The sequence below is a fragment of the Prunus dulcis genome, chromosome 3 (assembly GCF_902201215.1).
Source record: "Prunus dulcis chromosome 3, ALMONDv2, whole genome shotgun sequence".
NCBI lineage: Eukaryota > Viridiplantae > Streptophyta > Magnoliopsida > Rosales > Rosaceae > Prunus > Prunus dulcis.
In genome coordinates, this window is record NC_047652.1 from 17,067,840 (window position 1) to 17,084,774 (window position 16,935).

Here is a 16,935-nt window from a genome sequence, read left to right on the forward strand (position 1 = left end):
TGCGGCTCAGATAAACTGTGTGTCGCCGAGACCTGCCAGGGGAATTGACGGATTTACAGGGGTACATCCGAGTGGTAGTTTTGATTGATTGCAGTGCTTTGATTCAAGTTTTGAGTACATTGCTTTTATGCAGGTTTGATTTCAGTATTTTTATGCAAGTTTTGGATCTCAGTGCTTTTATGCAAGGATTAATTACTGTGCTTTTAATTACTGTGATTTTATGCAAGTTTTCTCGATATTGATAGCATAATTCAAGCGCATTTTACATATCCAGTTTTTATTACTATTATTTTACAGTGGGGGTTATTATGTTCGCAAATTGTTTTCTGGAACCTTATTTTTGTCCACTCACACTTTCAACTGTTTTGCGCCCCTAGGCTGTAGCGTGCACAAGACATCCACCACCGGGCCATCTTGACTTCCGTGCCTTTTGGTTCAAAAGTGTTGGTAAGTAAAATAATTAAGTGATCCGTAAACTATCAAAATTGCTCTGATATGTTGCCCTAGAGCGGGAATGGAACTTTTGACATGTTTATTGAAGTGCTAGCTGTTGGTTGTTTGGATATTTATGCTCGTTTTGACAGGTGTAAGTTTTGGGATTGAACAAAATATAGGGGAGACTCTGCCGAAATTTCGGTAGAAGTCAAGGTCAAAATTAAAAAAAAAAAGGGCAAATAGGTCTTTTGTGCCCGACATTTGCCAAGTGTCGGACACGCACAGGGTTCGACTCGAATTCCAAAGCGGAATTTGATTCGGGTCCTGTTATAGCATGTAAGTTATGTTTCAGAGTTCAATTGGAAAAAATTATGCTATCGTTGGCAACGGTCCCTTGCCATCTATAACAATCCAGGTTTGAACTTTTGTTAAATTTAGGAAGCAATTTAATTAGCTTCACTACTCAAAATGCAAATTATGTTTTTAAATTTCAAATTCAAACATTAGGAAGCAATTGAATAAATTATCTGGCCGTTGCAACGGTCCCCTGCCATATACGATATCTACCATTTTTATAATCTATGACTTGAAAAGGCATAACAGGGCAATTAAGCTAACTCTGGTATAAATCTGCTCAATTGTTCAAGTTATCCATCATTGTATGTTTGCTAAAACCACAGCCTTATTCAGGACAATAAGAAATATGGCCGCATACCCTTCCCAAAGGATGCTAATCACTAATAAAGGACCACGTGTCCGCTACATTGCTTGGACTCCAACCCTTGAATGATTTCTGGAAGCTCAGCTTCACAGGTCATTACAAGCACGAATCAAAGACTGCTTCAGTCGGTTTACATTATGAGAGATCACAATGCTGTATTTAAAGCTGCCTTTGCGCAACATGTAGAAATGGTCAGCAGCTTTACAAGGGCTCAGTCGACTGCATTCAGCCGGGCCTTTGAATTTGCTAAAGGTGAAGGTGTCGATTACCTTGAAATCGAAGGAAATCATCCGTTTGTGTTTCGGATGATGTGCGGCAACGTCACCAGTGTTGGCCAGTCCTTACTTAGTTAGGATTTTGGTTTCTTATTTTATTAGAATTTTGGTTACTTACCAATTATTATTTAATCCTATTGTAATAAAAATTTATTTCCTATTGTAATTTAGATATATTTCCTATTTTATTTAAGGTTAACACATCTTTGTACTTGTATAAATACCACCATATTGGAGAAGAATAATAATGTGAGCGTATCTTAGCATAACTGAATATTTACCCTACTTTGTTTGACATGGTATCAGAGCCAGGTTCCTAACCTGTGATAACCTCTGCCAAATTGAGAGTCGTTGGCACTCCTCATTCGTAACCCATCATGGGTCTTCATCTTGTATAGTCACCATCTTTTGTTCATCCTCTCATATGTGTTTTCACTGCACCGAGCCTTCACATGCTTCTTTGCTACTATTCCAAAAATTTTATTTTTTCATCTTTGTATGCCAGATTGTCTTCCTTCATGTCTCAGCTTCTCTATCTTTGAAACTTCATAACAAGTCTCTTTACTCCGTGAGCCTCGTCACCGCTCACCGAGCCATCTCAAACCTCCGCAAGCCTCGTCACCGCTCGCTAAGCCTTCTCCTAGCTGGCCTTTGTCTCTCCGCTTATTTGGGTGTTACTTTCTCCAAATCTCGACTCTCATACATCGTCGGATTTGAGAGGGAGTGACACTGCTGCTCATTTATTCCATTGCAATTCACCTACCTATCTATCATGGCTGATTGTATGTACCTGTTTCTCAAGTACCACTGATCATATGGCTCTATGGACCCCTTCTGTTCAGGGGGAGAGGGAGAGTGAAGAGAAGTTGTCTCTGTTGTTGCTGCTACCACAGTTTTTGCCCTAACAGGACCTGCTTTACAAACAAGTATATATATACAACCAACTGCCAGTATACATATATATACATTCCAACAGTTACATTCTAAGTCTAGGGCAAATTATCAGAGCGACAACTAAGAATTTACAAAGGAGTCAATCCTTTTACAAAACAAAAGTCCTACATCAAAAGAAAGGCGCAGAATGTGGAAAATGGCCCGGTGGTGGATTCCTGTGCACGTCTACTGCCTGGGGGCACAAAACATTAAAAAGGGTGAGTGGACCCAAAAACAAAGTTTAGAAAATAGCATATGAACATACTAACCCCACTGTAAAAACAGTTATACAAACTAAATTATTCTCTTTATTTCTGAAATCAATGCACTCATATAATTATACATGTATATAAGCCAAGCATACTCATGGTCAACATTAATTTCTTAAGGCATTGAAAACAGTTTAAAACTACCACCTAGGTGTACCCTTTATTTCCGTCAATTCCTAATATCCGTCAATTCCTTGCATCACCATGGGTGACACATACTCGCAGGTCTCAGTGACACGAGGTCAGTCCGAGCCGCAACTCGCAGGATTCAGGGGATCGTAGTCCACCTGATCCGCATTACTCGCTCCACACGAGTTCGAGTACCAAAGAACTCGTGGGGCAACTGTCAAGCATGCTGACTAAACCGAAGGCAACCAATACAATCCGAAGGCAACATTTAATCTGAAGGCAACATTTGTATATCTGGGTACAAGGTGGTTTAGGAAAATAAAAAGTTTCTAAAGAAAATCTGTTGAATAACTGAATTTCTGTAACCTCTAAAATTCTACTGCCATTTATCTGATAACTAACTAGAATTTCTTTTCCTATATCCTTTAAAGGGTATTCCATTCAACAGTATGCAAAATAAAATATTCAAAAGCATAGAACAGCTTATAAAACACTAATCTTTGAATAAAATTAATTCAAGATCAAATACTATAACTGAAACTGAACTGCTTAAATTTATTTATAAAAACAAAGAGTCCACTCACTGGTAGTCCGTACTCGCTGGACCTCTTGAAGGTCCCTCCTGCGAGTCAACTGGTGCCCGGGTGCCTGATTCAATGACCATAATATTCTATTAATACAATATAGTATTAATTTAAAAACCCTGACCCCCGGCTCCTAGAAGTACGTGCATCAATTTAAAGTTGTTCATATGGCCATAAAAGCTTTCCTTCCACTAGGGATAGTTTAACAGTATCTTGGGACTCAAAAAGCGTTAAAGTTCCAAAAAGTCAACTCGAAACCCCGCGGGTCCATGACCTCACAATATGATCCGGAAGCCTCTAAAAGTTCCAATATATCTAGGACACATGTCCTGAGGGCTTGGTCTCGATCGAACGGTCGGATTGATCACGATCGTACAATCGCACGATTTCTAAACCCTAGCCCTAGGGTTCGCGATTTATGAGTATCCGGGACTCCGATTCACGATCCGTCGAATCCTACACGATTCTGAAATTGTCTAGAGTAACATATCTAAAAACAATTACGATCCAACGGCTCAACAATATTGAACCCTAAAATCGCACAATATGTAAAATCCGTTCGAGGCTCAAACGGTATCCAAATTGAGATCCGCGAATTACTACGCGCTCGTGACAACCTAAGGATCTCATCGAGACATAGTGCCACTTCACTACCCTCACCCACGCGCCTCCGTACTCGCCGGCAGTGCTGGGTGTCCAATGCGATTACGTATCGCCGAAAAATCTCAAAACCACAGTTCCAAACTCCTACCCTATGTATAACTCCCTATTTGGAACCACTTTTGTTCTTGGACCTACGCCAAAACCTGATCGGAAGTGACCGAACTCGGAGGCCAAAAACTGATCGAATTTTCAATTCGAAAATCAATTATCTACGTTAAGAACCGATTGAATCCTACCCAATAGGCAGCTAGAACAGCTAGAGAGGTTCAAAATCCATACCTGGATTGTCCGATTTGGTGGCCGGACGACGGAGAACGAAGGCCGTGAAGTTCCGGTCAAACTCGCTTGGATTTCTGCAATTTCCAGTCAGCACTGGCGGTTCCAAGGGCTGAGAGCAATCGGAAAGGGAAGAGGAAGTGGCAGCGGTTCAAATGAGTTCGGCCTCGTGGCCGGTGGTGGTCCGTGGTGGCGACAGCGCCACAAAATTTCGATCGGGGGGGAGAGAGAGAGAGAGAGAGAGAGAGAGAGAGAGAGAGAGAGAGAAAGAAACTGAGGGAGACAAGAGAGAAGTGAGGTTTTTGTAAAAATCTGATTTTTTGAATTACCGTTTTGCCCCTCGGAGTATTTTAACCTTATTTTCTTCGTTAAAGCTCCTATTCGAGTCCACTTCGTGTCTACGAACTCATTTTGTCATGCTCTACGTAACGGTGTATGTGGAATTGTTAAATTCCTTCGTGGTCAAAAAGTCAACTTTTCTTTACTACATTATTCCAAAGGCAAAATTGTCTTTTCTTCTTAATAAATTACTAATTAAATATTAATTTAGGTTTGGGTCATTACATGCCCTGCCTTGTCTTGCTGGTGTCAGTGCCTTATATTGCTCTTGTTGGTGCCAGTGCCTTGTGTTGCTCTTGCTGCTGTCAGTTTTGTTGTCTCTTACTGGGGACATTATTGTTGTTGCTTCTATCGTGTTCGTGCCTTTGCTGGTGTGTTTTTCCGCTGCGATCATGACCATTGACCTTGCCTTTGTTTGCTTCGCTTTCCGTTGCTATGGTTATTGCTGATGATGTTGCTATGTTTGTTATCTATCTCTTCCTTAACCCTAGACACTACCTATTTTCGTTGCACTATACACTTAGCCTATAATCCTAGCCCACCACCACTTTCTACCTTGCTACTGTCGCCACCGCTTACCTTGCTATTGCCTTACCTTCTGCCGTGCTCAGAGGGTTTCTGTGTTCTGCCTTACCTATTGTTGTGCTCACAAGGTTTCTGTGTTCTACCTTACCTATTGTCGTGCTCACAGGGTTTCTGTGTTCTGCTATGTGCCCTATTTTTTACGGTTTGCTCTTGTGTTTCCGCTACAAACTTTGCTTTAGTTTGTCACTTGTTTCACTCGTGGTTGATGAAAAGACCTTCTCTACAATTGGTGCTTCTCAAGTATGGTGTTCTGTGACTCGCTTGTCAAGTTGGGCTTGTGAAATATCTTTGCCCAACTTGAGGGGGAGTGTTAGCGAGTCCTTACTTAGTTAGGATTTTGGTTTCTTATTTTATTAGAATTTTGGTTACTTACCAATTATTATTTAGTCCTATTGTAATAGAGATATACTTCCTATTGTAATTTAGATATATTTCCTATTTTATTTAGGGTTAACACATCTTTGTACTTGTATAAATACTTCCATATTGGAGAAGAATAATAATGTGAGCGTATCTTAGCATAACTGAATATTTACCCTACTTTGTTTGACAACCAGAACTAGCGCTGTGATCAGGGGGCTTGTTAATAAGTGCAGATGTGATTTAAGACAGATTAGGAGTGTGAGGCTCTAACATGCCAACATGTATGGAAATTTGGCTGCGAACTTGCTCACGAGAATTCCTTTGCAGCCTCAACAAGAGAGGTCTTGGTCCGGAAGAAATAATGGTGTGTTTACTAATCAGGAATTGGAATTCTTATCAGGAATTGAATTCCGCCTATGGAGAATTCCTTCGTTTACTTCACATCAAGGAATTGAAAAGTAAGCGGGGCCTACACAAAATTAGGAATTGAATTCCTGATTTTGGAGGAATTCAATTCCGGGATGGGATGTGGTATTCTAATTCTTGGAGAATTCACCCATTAGGAATTCATCTTTTTTACCCATTATATCCTCACACAATTTTCAAAATTCCAAATATGCAATCTACTTTAACCCAAAAATGAGGACATTTTAGTAATTAATACCATTCCTACCCCAATTCCACATGATTTAGTAAACAACTTCAATAGGAATTCAGAATTTAACTCCCCTCAATCCATATAGTTTAGTAAACAACTTCATTAGGAATCCGGAATCTAATTCTCCTCAATCCAACTCCTCCTCAATTCAATTCATCCTTAATTCAATTCCTCATAATCCAATTACAAATTAAAAAACATGTCATAAGTGGAATTCTAGTGAGGGATGTGATTGGTCGTTGGATCCCTTTCTCGGACCTATGCGTGAGTCATCATTTGGATGACACAGAAGGACTTTGTAGATTTCTTTCTTCAAGGAAAAATTTGTCAAGTTGCTTTTCCTTTTTGTTAAGTAGCAGTTTGCACATATTTTATTTTCAGAAACGAAATATTTTGGATTAGTAATGATTGTGAAAAGCCTTTTGATTTTTCTAATCTCTTCCTTAAAGAATTAAGATGTGTGAGCATGCAACTACTAAGAACAAAAGTCATCTGCTTAATCTCACATTTAATTTTCCTTTTCTTCATTTGTAGTTTAATTGTATTCGCTGACCTTTCCGGTACTAATGACCCCTATCTGTCAAAACCAAGTTCAAATAAGGGAGAATTTTTATGGAGATATATTAATGAATTTTTTCTTAATAAAACTTTTGTAGTTTTACTCAATAACCAAGTTACTTTTTTTACTTGATTTGAAATTTTTGCCTATTTTGTCTAGAACCAATTACGTTTCACAGTGGAACCAATTACCAAATAGTTCTTAGTGTAGCGGTACTTCTCTTCTCAATATTGAAAGAGAGCCGAAATTTGAATCACTTTCCTATAAACCAGAAAATGATTATTCTTTGAAGCACTGACACTTTCTCAAGACTAAGCATATGATATGCGAATTTACTTACTGACTAGGATCTTGATTTCTTAAGAACAAAAATGGAAATTAAAAACCCAAAAAGCAAAAACAAAAAACAAAAACAAAAAAACAAGAGAGAAGAAAAAGTTAGCTGAGAGATTATTTGGGAGTTAATAGAACCAAGCAAGTGGGCCAAATCAATCATATTAGATTATTTTGGGCCTGGGCCCGATCTAAAAAAAAATTGGTCAGACACATCACGTTTGTTTTTGGCCGTTGGACAGCATATTCAGATGTTATTATAGTCAAAAGACTTTAAGAAAACACTAACACCCAAGCCAACGGTAACTTTCCTGTCTGTGTCTTCTCCTTCTCCTTTCTGTCTTCCCCTTTGCTGCTCCAAATTCCAAAACCAAACTTCACCAACACAAAAGTTCTTAGCTTTACATCACAAATGGCATTAAAAGAAGCAGCTTCACTCACTTCACTGAAACACCAAGAACAAGAACAAGAAGAAGAAAGAGAGAGGTTCATAGTTTTGAGCAGCACTTGCAAAGTGGTGGAGTATTTGCAGCCAGTGATGTCAAAAGAGCTTCTCTGCAAGTTTCCAGACAACTCTGCTTTCGATTTTGACTACACTCAGAGTTCAATATGGTCCCCTTTGGTCCCTCGAGCTCATGCTCCCATGGATTTGGACTTGGATTTCGATTTCATGACGCCAAGGAAGCTCAATTTCGAGATGGGGTTGGAGTTGGAAAGTCACAGCAGCATCAAGAAAGTCAGTTCTAGTATTAAGAAGAAGATCTCCACCGCTGGATTTAATATTAGCAGGAGTGCTTTGAAGAACAAGATGAAGAAGAAGAAGAAGAAGAAGAGCAAGATGGCATTGGCTTCTGATTTCTCTCCAACTCCTGTTAAGGTTCATTGTAACCCCTTAGCCTCAAAGGTACTGCCTTTTTCATCTGGGTTCTTAGATCTTTCTGTTTTATTTATTTATTTTATATACATATTATTTTATATACATATTTTTATAAGCTGAAAGAATCTGGGTTAGAGAAGAAGGTTTAGATCACTGAATCTGAGATTACCCTTTTGAGATTTTCTCTGAAAATGATCTCAATTTACAAGCTATTTGAAGTAAAAATATGAAATTTTTGGGGAAAGAGATGAGAATTTAAGGCAACCCATAAAGATGCAGTTGTTAGCATCAAAGTTTTGGGAATTTGTTTTCTGTTTTAGCTCCAATTTCTCTGTTTTGCAGGGGAAGAACTTAGAACTAAAATCAATCTGGTGACTGGATTTCTAACATATGAAGGTTCTGTCATTTGTGTTCAGGTATGGAATAAGGTGCTAAAAGCTGCCTCTAAACATTTCAAGAAAAAGAAGAGAGATCCCATGGACCATGTGAGGCTCTCCAATTATCTGAGAGATGGAAATATTTGAAGGCTTCCCCCATTTGTAATTCTTTATTGTTTCATTAATTTATTTATTCATTTCATTGTCTTTTTAACCTGCATTCTCATTAACAGCAACATTATTAGCATTTGGAGATAAACATTCCTCCAAAACATTTATGCCACTTATAAAGAGATTTAGTTAGAGCAGATGTATTATGCACTTGGGTTTAAATCCCTAATTATGTAATTTAGATTAGATTAAAGTAGAACCTAAGATTTACTCAAGCAAAGCAAACCATGCATTCATAAAAGTCTGCACTAAAATTGTGACCCTGCACACAAAATCAACTGCTTTAATTAAAACTTGCCAACATAACCTCAATCAAGCTTTCAAATGAAGCAGATGAAGACCCCCCATCACCAACAGCCCTCCTACACGCTCCACTCATCTCCTGCACCTTCTTCCTCAGCTCATCATTACCGTCCATCACACACCTCACAGCCCTCTCAATCTCATCAGCCACCACAAAATGATCTACACCGTCCTTTCTGTAGGTCAATCTCAGCTCCACAGCCAGCCCCAAGTCCCTCACCATCTGAAACGCATTGATCTGCTGCTCCGCATACAGAGGCCAAGTCACAACAGGCACCCCATGCCACAGGCTCTCCATTATTGAGTTCCAACCACAGTGTGACACGAAGCCCCCCACTGCCCTGTGGGCCAGGATCTCCACCTGTGGGGCCCACCCACATAAAATCCCGACCCCACTGGTCCTCTCCAAGAATCCTTGAGGCAGAAACTCCTCGTGACTTGTGTGCTCCTCTGGCACCACAAACTTGCCCTTGGGCGGATCTTTGCGCACGGACCACACGAACCTCTGCTTACTCTGCTCTAAGCCAATAGCAATCTCTCTCAGCTGGGCCTCATCAAAGCTCCCAGAGCTCCCAAAGCAGAGGAACACCACTGATCTTAAAGGCTGATCGTCAAGCCACGTCATGATTTTGTCAAATTTGCTCTGATGATCAGAATGCTGCGCAGGATGCTCGCCAATCAGGGGCCCCACTGTGTAAACAGGAGGGGTTTCACCATCCGAAAGTGAGCCAACCGCATGGGATTCGAGCTCAACAAATGTGTTGATGATTATACCCTTCGTTTCCTTGAACCTCCTGGCATGGTTTGCGAAGGAAATGTACCCTTCGCTGCTGAAAGCAAATGAAGGAATTACGCTTGAAGGAACAGGGTTGACATAACTCGGTACCACTGACTCGGAGTCCGATTCTTTAAACACCGTGTCGACTCGGTCGTAGCGGCTCGAAAGGTGGAGCAGGAAGCCGAGAAAGCCAGCACCAGAAGTGAAGAACAGAAATGATGGAACCTTGAGTTCGTTGGCCACGTCAATCATGGTGGTGCAGAACATATCAACCACTAAACCAGAAACAGAGCAACTGGGCAAGACATGGCTGGCTATGGCTTCTCTCACATGGTTCTTGTAGCCCTCTATGTAGACTGTGATGTATTTTTCCAGAGACTGTTGAAGAAACTCAAGTGGGCGGTTCACAGTGGGAAGGTCTATGATTTTGATGTGGCCGTGGGAGGCAGCAAGCGATTGTGTGCTGGTGTTTGAGTTCAGAGTAGCAGAGGGTTCAAATGGCGGTTTCATGACGAGGATTGTGATTGAGAATCGATCACAGACGTCCAATAATCGTTTCGAAAACTCTATTGCTGATACAAGATGGCCAACGGCCGGTGTGGGAACGAAAACCAGCTCTGCTCTCTTCATGTTTTGTGCTGCTTTGTTTGCTCACTCTGTTGCTTTCTTGATGGTGCATGTTTGACATATATTGAGAGCGGTTGAGGTGGATGAAGGGTGATTGACGTCTTTCAATTTTATGTGGTGTAGGCCAATTCTGAGAATATAAAAAAATTCCTTGTCAAAAAACAGAAGAGAGAGAGAGAGAAATTCCCAATGATAACGAGGCATGTAATGTTGTCAAACTAATAACATTCTTCCTACCTATCCACCACGGTGTCTTGTTAATTGGATGATTGGTTTGGTTGTGTGGTGTTGTTTAATTTAAGTCATCGCATATTCATCAAGCACAAGTAGCTTGGGTTCATATTAAAATTATTGGCTCCAGCTAGCTATTTGGGCTCACCATGACAAGAGTCACGAAATTGATTTGTGGTCCATAAAACGCAGCCACCACTAAAGGATGTGATTGATGACATTGATATGATTTTCTCATAGTTTATAAAACGAGCTGTGCTTCTCAAATTTTAAAAAAATTATTTATCATTCCAAAAAACAATGTCAAACGAGCACATAGTAAGGTAGGCATTTTGAACGAAAATAGCGCAAAATTGCATTTACCGATCGCATTTTAACCTCATAACTGACATCGTCAAAACCCACCACAAAATTAAATATTATATTTAAAATATATAATATACAATTCAAGAATTAAAAAAATTAAAAAAGATAGCCATTTGTTGGGCATACCAACACTCATGCATTGCTTATGCGCCAAACCAAAGCCTGTTTTTTTCTTTATTTTTTTCTTTTTTATTTTTTACTTCTTTTTCTTCTCCCTCTCTTTTCTTTCTTTTTCCTTGTCCTCTCCTTTTCTCTTTCTATTTTTCCTACGTCTTCCTCTGTCCGTCGCTTTCCATCTCTCATCTCTAACTTCTTCTCTACCTCTATCTTTCTTTCTTTTTTCCTCCTTCTTCCTCTCTATGTCTGTTTCCATCTCTTCTCTCCCTCTTTTTTTTTTTTCCAGGCCTAGTTAGGGTGGTGGATTTTCTGGGATTGCTTGGATTGTTTAGGCCCAAAACAACACAATCGGTGAATACCGTTGTGGACATTGACCGATTTGCGATTCCACCGAGTTGCGATTAACCTCAACTCTTTGGCTGGTTTGCGATCTCAAATAATGCAATACCGCGATTTCTCGGGCGGTTTGCGATTTACATGAAATTTTGAGTTTACAGTACCACATCCACCCCTAAGTTGGTTTTGGGGGAGAGAAAGAGAGATCGAGAGAGATCATCTTCTTCTTTGGTCCAAGCTACTTGTTGGAGTGCGCCTTTTCTCAGCAAGGAGATCTTCCCATTTAATTAAAAACTAAATCTTTTTATGAAAAAAAGTAGAAGAAAAAGTAGAAGAAGTAGCTACTAAAGATGTTCTTCTTGTTGTTTATATTCTTTGTTATGTTTTGGAAATTAGAAGAAAGAAGGATAAAGGAGCGGAGAGCGACTGGGGAAGTCGCTTGGGCTGGTGTTGCTAGGGAGAGTTGGATCTGAGTAAGTTTTTTTTTAATTTTTATATATAATTTTATTTTTAAAGCATAGAGAAGAAAGATTTTTTATTATTAATTTTTCCAATATATATAAAAGTAAACAAGTAATTACATTATTTTATTATATATTTAATTCAGTTTAAACAAAAAAAATGGGTCATTCACATGACCCATCATCACTTGTTGTAAAAAGATTAAAATACCCATGTCACGTCATTAAAATTGACAGAGTTATAATGGAGATAACATGAAGGGGTAAAGTGGAACACGAAATCACGATCAAGGGAGGTTAAATAGGTCATTTTAACTTTGGAGAGATAAAATGAGATTTGACCGAAATTTCAGGGAGTACTATAATAAATAGGCCATTCTCTTAAGTAAACTTTAATTTTTTTACTTTTTGAAAACATAATATATATATATATATAAAGCAAAATGCAGAGAATAGTAAAACATTCAAAATACCAGAAAATGCCTTTGGTTAATGCAAACATTAAGAATTGAAATTATTAATTAAATAAAGATAATATGGTAAATTCATACGTTTTCATATTTTAAAAAAAATCAATTGATGGATTCTATTTTTATGGAACACAACTACCCATTATTTTTTAAATTCTAAAATAAATTCAAAATTTTTTTAAAAAAAACCTCTTGCAAGCATTGAAACGCGTGCGGAGAGGCTAGTATTACTTAAAAATGAACTCTTATATAAGAGTCTCTTTGTAAAGTGTAAGCGTAAGAAATGAATTTTCGTTTCAAGCGGTTCGATTTTAGGTGGGAATTCGTTTGTAAAAAAAAAAAATATATAAATTAAACAAAACTTCCGCACTAATTGTTTTGCAAATCAAGAACTCAAACTTCCTCCAAGTAAGGCTCCAAGGGGGAGTATGTACTCAACGAGATATACACTTGAAGGGGTGCTTCTGTCCATCCAATTTAAATTTTGGCTAAGGTTAAACTTCGACTAGTTTAAAATAGAAAACTAATAAATTTATCATATTTTCTCTTCATATAATGTCATAGTTAACGTGTGTTTATCAAAGTAATTAATATGGTCATCATCATAACATCTCATGTCATCATCATAGCATTTGGGGGTTTAAATTTAGTAATTTTACACAAAGCAAGCAGAGGAAAACAGAGGCCTAGCTAACTGCCAACCAACCAAACAATATCACAATCCACAAATTAGGAGGGAAAGTTCAGCAGAGTAGCTCATTCACCGCCTACCATTACCATGGCCTTCTCTGCTCTTCCTCTACCTCTCTCCACACCCTCTCCCTCCACTCAAACCTCAATAGCCAACCCTCCTGAACACCTCTCGTCCTCAGCCCTCCCACTCCCAAAACTCAAAACCCCAACCATTCGCTCCCGCCTCAGCAAACTCTGCCAAGAAGGCCAACCTCTCCTTGCCCGCCAACTGTTTGATACTCTTCCTCGCCCAACAACCGTTCTCTGGAACACCATCATCATTGGGTTCATTTGCAACAACATGCCCAATGAAGCCCTCTTGTTCTATGCCCAGATGAAGGCCTCCTCTCCCCACATCAAGTCTGACTCTTACACTTACTCTTCTACCCTGAAAGCGTGTGCTGATACCCGCAATTTCAAGATGGGTAAAGCCCTGCATTGCCATGTTCTTCGGTGCCTACCGAATCCCAGCAGGATTGTATGCAATTCACTTTTGAATATGTACTCTGCTTGCTATACTGACTTTGATTATTCTGGGTATGATTTAGTACGTAGAGTGTTTGATACAATGCGTAAGAGAAACGTGGTTGCGTGGAATACTCTGGTTTCATGGTATGTTAAGACTGAGAGATATGCAGAAGCAGTCAAGCAATTTACGATGATGATGAGAATGAGAATAACACCGAGTGCTGTTAGTTTTGTCAATGTTTTCCCTGCCCTTTCTGCTATGGGGGACTATAAAAATGCGAATGTTTTATATGGTATGCTTCTTAGATTGGGTGATGAATATGTGAAGGACTTGTTTGCCGTGAGCTCAGCAACATTTATGTACGGCGAACTTGGTTGCCTTGATTATGCAAGGAAGATTTTTGACCATTGTTTAGAGAGAAACACAGAGATTTGGAACACCATGATTGGTGCGTATGTTCAAAATAACCTTCCTATTGAAGCAATCAGCCTTTTCTTTCAAGCTGTGAAGTCAGAACAGGCTATTCTTGATGAGGTGACTTTTCTATCAGCTTTAACTGCATGTTCGCAGTTGCAACAGTTGGAATTAGCTGGGCAACTACATGCTTTTATTATCAAGCATTTGAGAGTGATGCCCGTTATTTTACAAAATGCAACTATCGTGATGTATTCAAGGTGCAATTCTGTTGAGATGTCTTTCAAAATATTTCATAAAATGCCTGAGAGGGATGTTGTTTCGTGGAATACTATGGTTTCTGCATTCGTTCAAAATGGGTTAGATGATGAAGCTTTAATGCTTGTTTCTGAGATGCAAAAGCAACAGTTTATGATTGATTCCGTAACTGTAACTGCTCTACTTTCGGCTTCATCAAATCTTAGAAACCTGGATATTGGAAAGCAGACCCATGCTTATCTTATTAGGCACGGAATACAATTTGAGGGGATGGAAAGTTATCTCATTGACATGTATGCTAAATCTGGTTCAGTAAGGATTGCAGAACGAATTTTCAAAACAGAGTATACTCATGATAGAGATCAGGCCACTTGGAATTCTATGATTGCTGGATACACACAGAATGGGCTAACTGAAGAAGCTTTTGTTGTCTTTAGGCAGATGCTTGAGCAGAATCTAATACCAAATGCTGTCACCTTAGCATCAATTCTCCCAGCTTGTAATCCAGTGGGAAACATAGATATGGGTAAGCAGCTCCATGCGTTCTCTATCCGCCAGTACCTTGACCAAAATGTATTTGTCGGAACTGCCCTAATTGATGTGTACTCCAAATGTGGCGCAATCACTAATGCTGAAAATGTATTTACTGGAACCCATGAGAAGAATTCTGTCACATACACCACAATGATACTGGGATATGGTCAACATGGAATGGGTGAGAGCTCTCTCTTTGTTTCACTCAATGCAGAGATCTGGCATTGTACCTGATGCCATTACCTTTGTTGCAGTCTTGTCTGCCTGTAGTTATGCTGGTTTGGTTGATGAAGGTCTTTCTATATATGATTCAATGAAAAGGGAGTACAATATTAAACCATTAACGGCACACTATTGTTGTATAGCAGACATGTTAGGGAGAGTTGGAAGAGTGGTTGAAGCTTATGAATTTGTCAAAGGGTTGGGTGAAGAGGGTGATGTGACGGAAATTTGGGGATCACTCCTTGGGGCGTGCAGAATTCATAAACATTTTGAATTGGGAAAGATTGTTGCTGAGAAATTGCTTGAAATTGAGGCAGGAAATGGCAAGACTGGCTACCATGTCTTGCTCTCAAATATTTATGCCGAGGAAGGAAAGTGGGAAAATGTTGACAGAGTGAGGAAACAAATGAGGGAAAAAGGCTTGAGAAAGGAGACTGGATGTAGTTGGATTGAGATTACCGGTTTTCTGAACTGTTTTGTGTCTAGGGACCAAAAGCACCCTCAGCGTGATGAGATATATGATATGTTGGAGGAATTGACTACGACGATGAAAGATACTGGTTATAGGCCTTCTCTCAGTTCCCCTCTAGATGCAATCATGGAGCCTAATGAGTGATGAAGCATACTGGATAAAGAATTGTTGCCATCTTATGCTTTCATTCAGTGTGGTGGACTACTTCAACAAATCTGCTTGTAAAGTATCCACCCTCTGGTGGTGTACTTATCACAGCATCCACAACTCCTTTCCAGGCTCCATAACAAGAAGTGATATATTCCGTGAAAGACAGTGTTCATGTAACTTGCTTTGGATCAATCATTTGTCCCTGTGGACACGACAGTAATCCTTTTTCAGACGCTTTTCCTCTAGCTCCCAAAAAGGACATATGGACTGGATTAAATGGTTCAATCTTCCTAAAATAATGGATGGTCCGGTTTGGCACAAGGGAGATAGCTAGTTATGGACAACTATTATATTGGCTGCTTTCTGGCAAGTATATTGGCATGTCTTGTTAATTAATTTTAACTTCATCTTAGGTTTATGTTATCCAACACGACACTTGTATTTACAGATGGAACTCTACTGTTATGCTAATTTGGATTTTGGGCAGGTCAGCAGTTGTCCAAAGCAGGTTTTCTCAGATGGTGCTCACGTCTGTCCATATGGCCTTTGGTAGTGTACTTGGACACTGGGATCTGGGCCAGAGTAATGTAATAAGCTGCCATCTCGGAAAGGCATTATCCGTATTATTCAGGTCAGTTAAAAAGCATGTTTTCTGTCTATAGTAGTGTTGTGCATGGTCATGACTCATATCCTTAGTTAAATGATTCTTTGATCTTTGATGGAATACCCTGCATGAGTAGTGGCTCTTTTCTTCCATTTGGCTTAGTATTGAGCGTGCCCTGTATTATATTGGTCGCTCTTCTTCCAAGAAGTCATGAAAATGTTTTATGTTTTGTGCTCTGTAGCACTTAGAAGGCTATTATAACTGCTTAAATTATGAGACCCAGATATAGAACAGGCCATCTTGACGGTTCTATTTCACCCTCAAATCAGACCAGTTTGCATTTGCACTGGGAGGATAAATTGGTCAAAGAAGCTATTTTTCCTTAAATTTGGGCCTTTCTATTTTTTGTTTGTTTTTCTTAATGTTGGTTTAGAACAAAATAATAAGTACTAGTTCCTTCATAAACAACCAGAAAAAATAATATTTCGTATTTTTTAAGAATAATTTGGCAATAATAATTTAAGAAGGGTGCGTGTTAAATTGCCGATAAGTGTATGTAGATATGAATTTGCAGCATGATAAATTTTTCCCATGAAGGCCACCAGAAATGTTTGTTAACCACCAGAAATGTTTGTTAAGGAATTCAGTAATGTGTCATCTGTAATTTATGAGATGAGCACAGTATATATTTGTTACCTTGCATTCTTATACTTTAATGTTACATATATGGTTAAAATGAAGTACAGATACGAATCATGTTCTTCAGCTCCTAAAAAATATTAAATTGCTCGAATGGTTACAGAGTCACATACCGCCATGAACGGTAACTGTTCATTCTTTTGGA

The 16,935-nt window shown here is 39.1% G+C and overlaps 3 protein-coding genes across 3 annotated transcripts; 2 read left to right on the plus strand and 1 right to left on the minus strand.

Moving 5' to 3' along the window:
• Positions 1-7,425: 7,425 nt before the first annotated feature.
• On the plus strand, positions 7,426-8,681 carry LOC117621012. The gene is made up of 2 exons (XM_034351270.1): positions 7,426-8,026; positions 8,416-8,681. Exons 1-2 carry the CDS (start codon positions 7,535-7,537, stop codon positions 8,521-8,523), a joined length of 600 nt encoding a protein of 199 aa, XP_034207161.1. The 5' UTR covers positions 7,426-7,534; the 3' UTR covers positions 8,524-8,681.
• A 77-nt stretch (positions 8,682-8,758) lies between these two features.
• On the minus strand, positions 8,759-10,442 carry LOC117621010 (anthocyanidin 3-O-glucosyltransferase 2-like). Its single transcript, XM_034351268.1, has one exon. It carries the CDS (start codon positions 10,256-10,258, stop codon positions 8,831-8,833), a length of 1,428 nt encoding a protein of 475 aa, XP_034207159.1. The 5' UTR covers positions 10,259-10,442; the 3' UTR covers positions 8,759-8,830.
• Positions 10,443-12,978: 2,536 nt separating this feature from the next.
• Positions 12,979-15,847, plus strand: LOC117621009 (pentatricopeptide repeat-containing protein At3g22150, chloroplastic-like). The gene is given in 2 exon segments (XM_034351267.1): positions 12,979-14,825; positions 14,827-15,847. Coding segments are annotated over 2 exon segments (2,466 nt in total). The 5' UTR covers positions 12,979-13,014; the 3' UTR covers positions 15,482-15,847.
• The last annotated feature ends 1,088 nt before the right edge of the window (positions 15,848-16,935 follow it).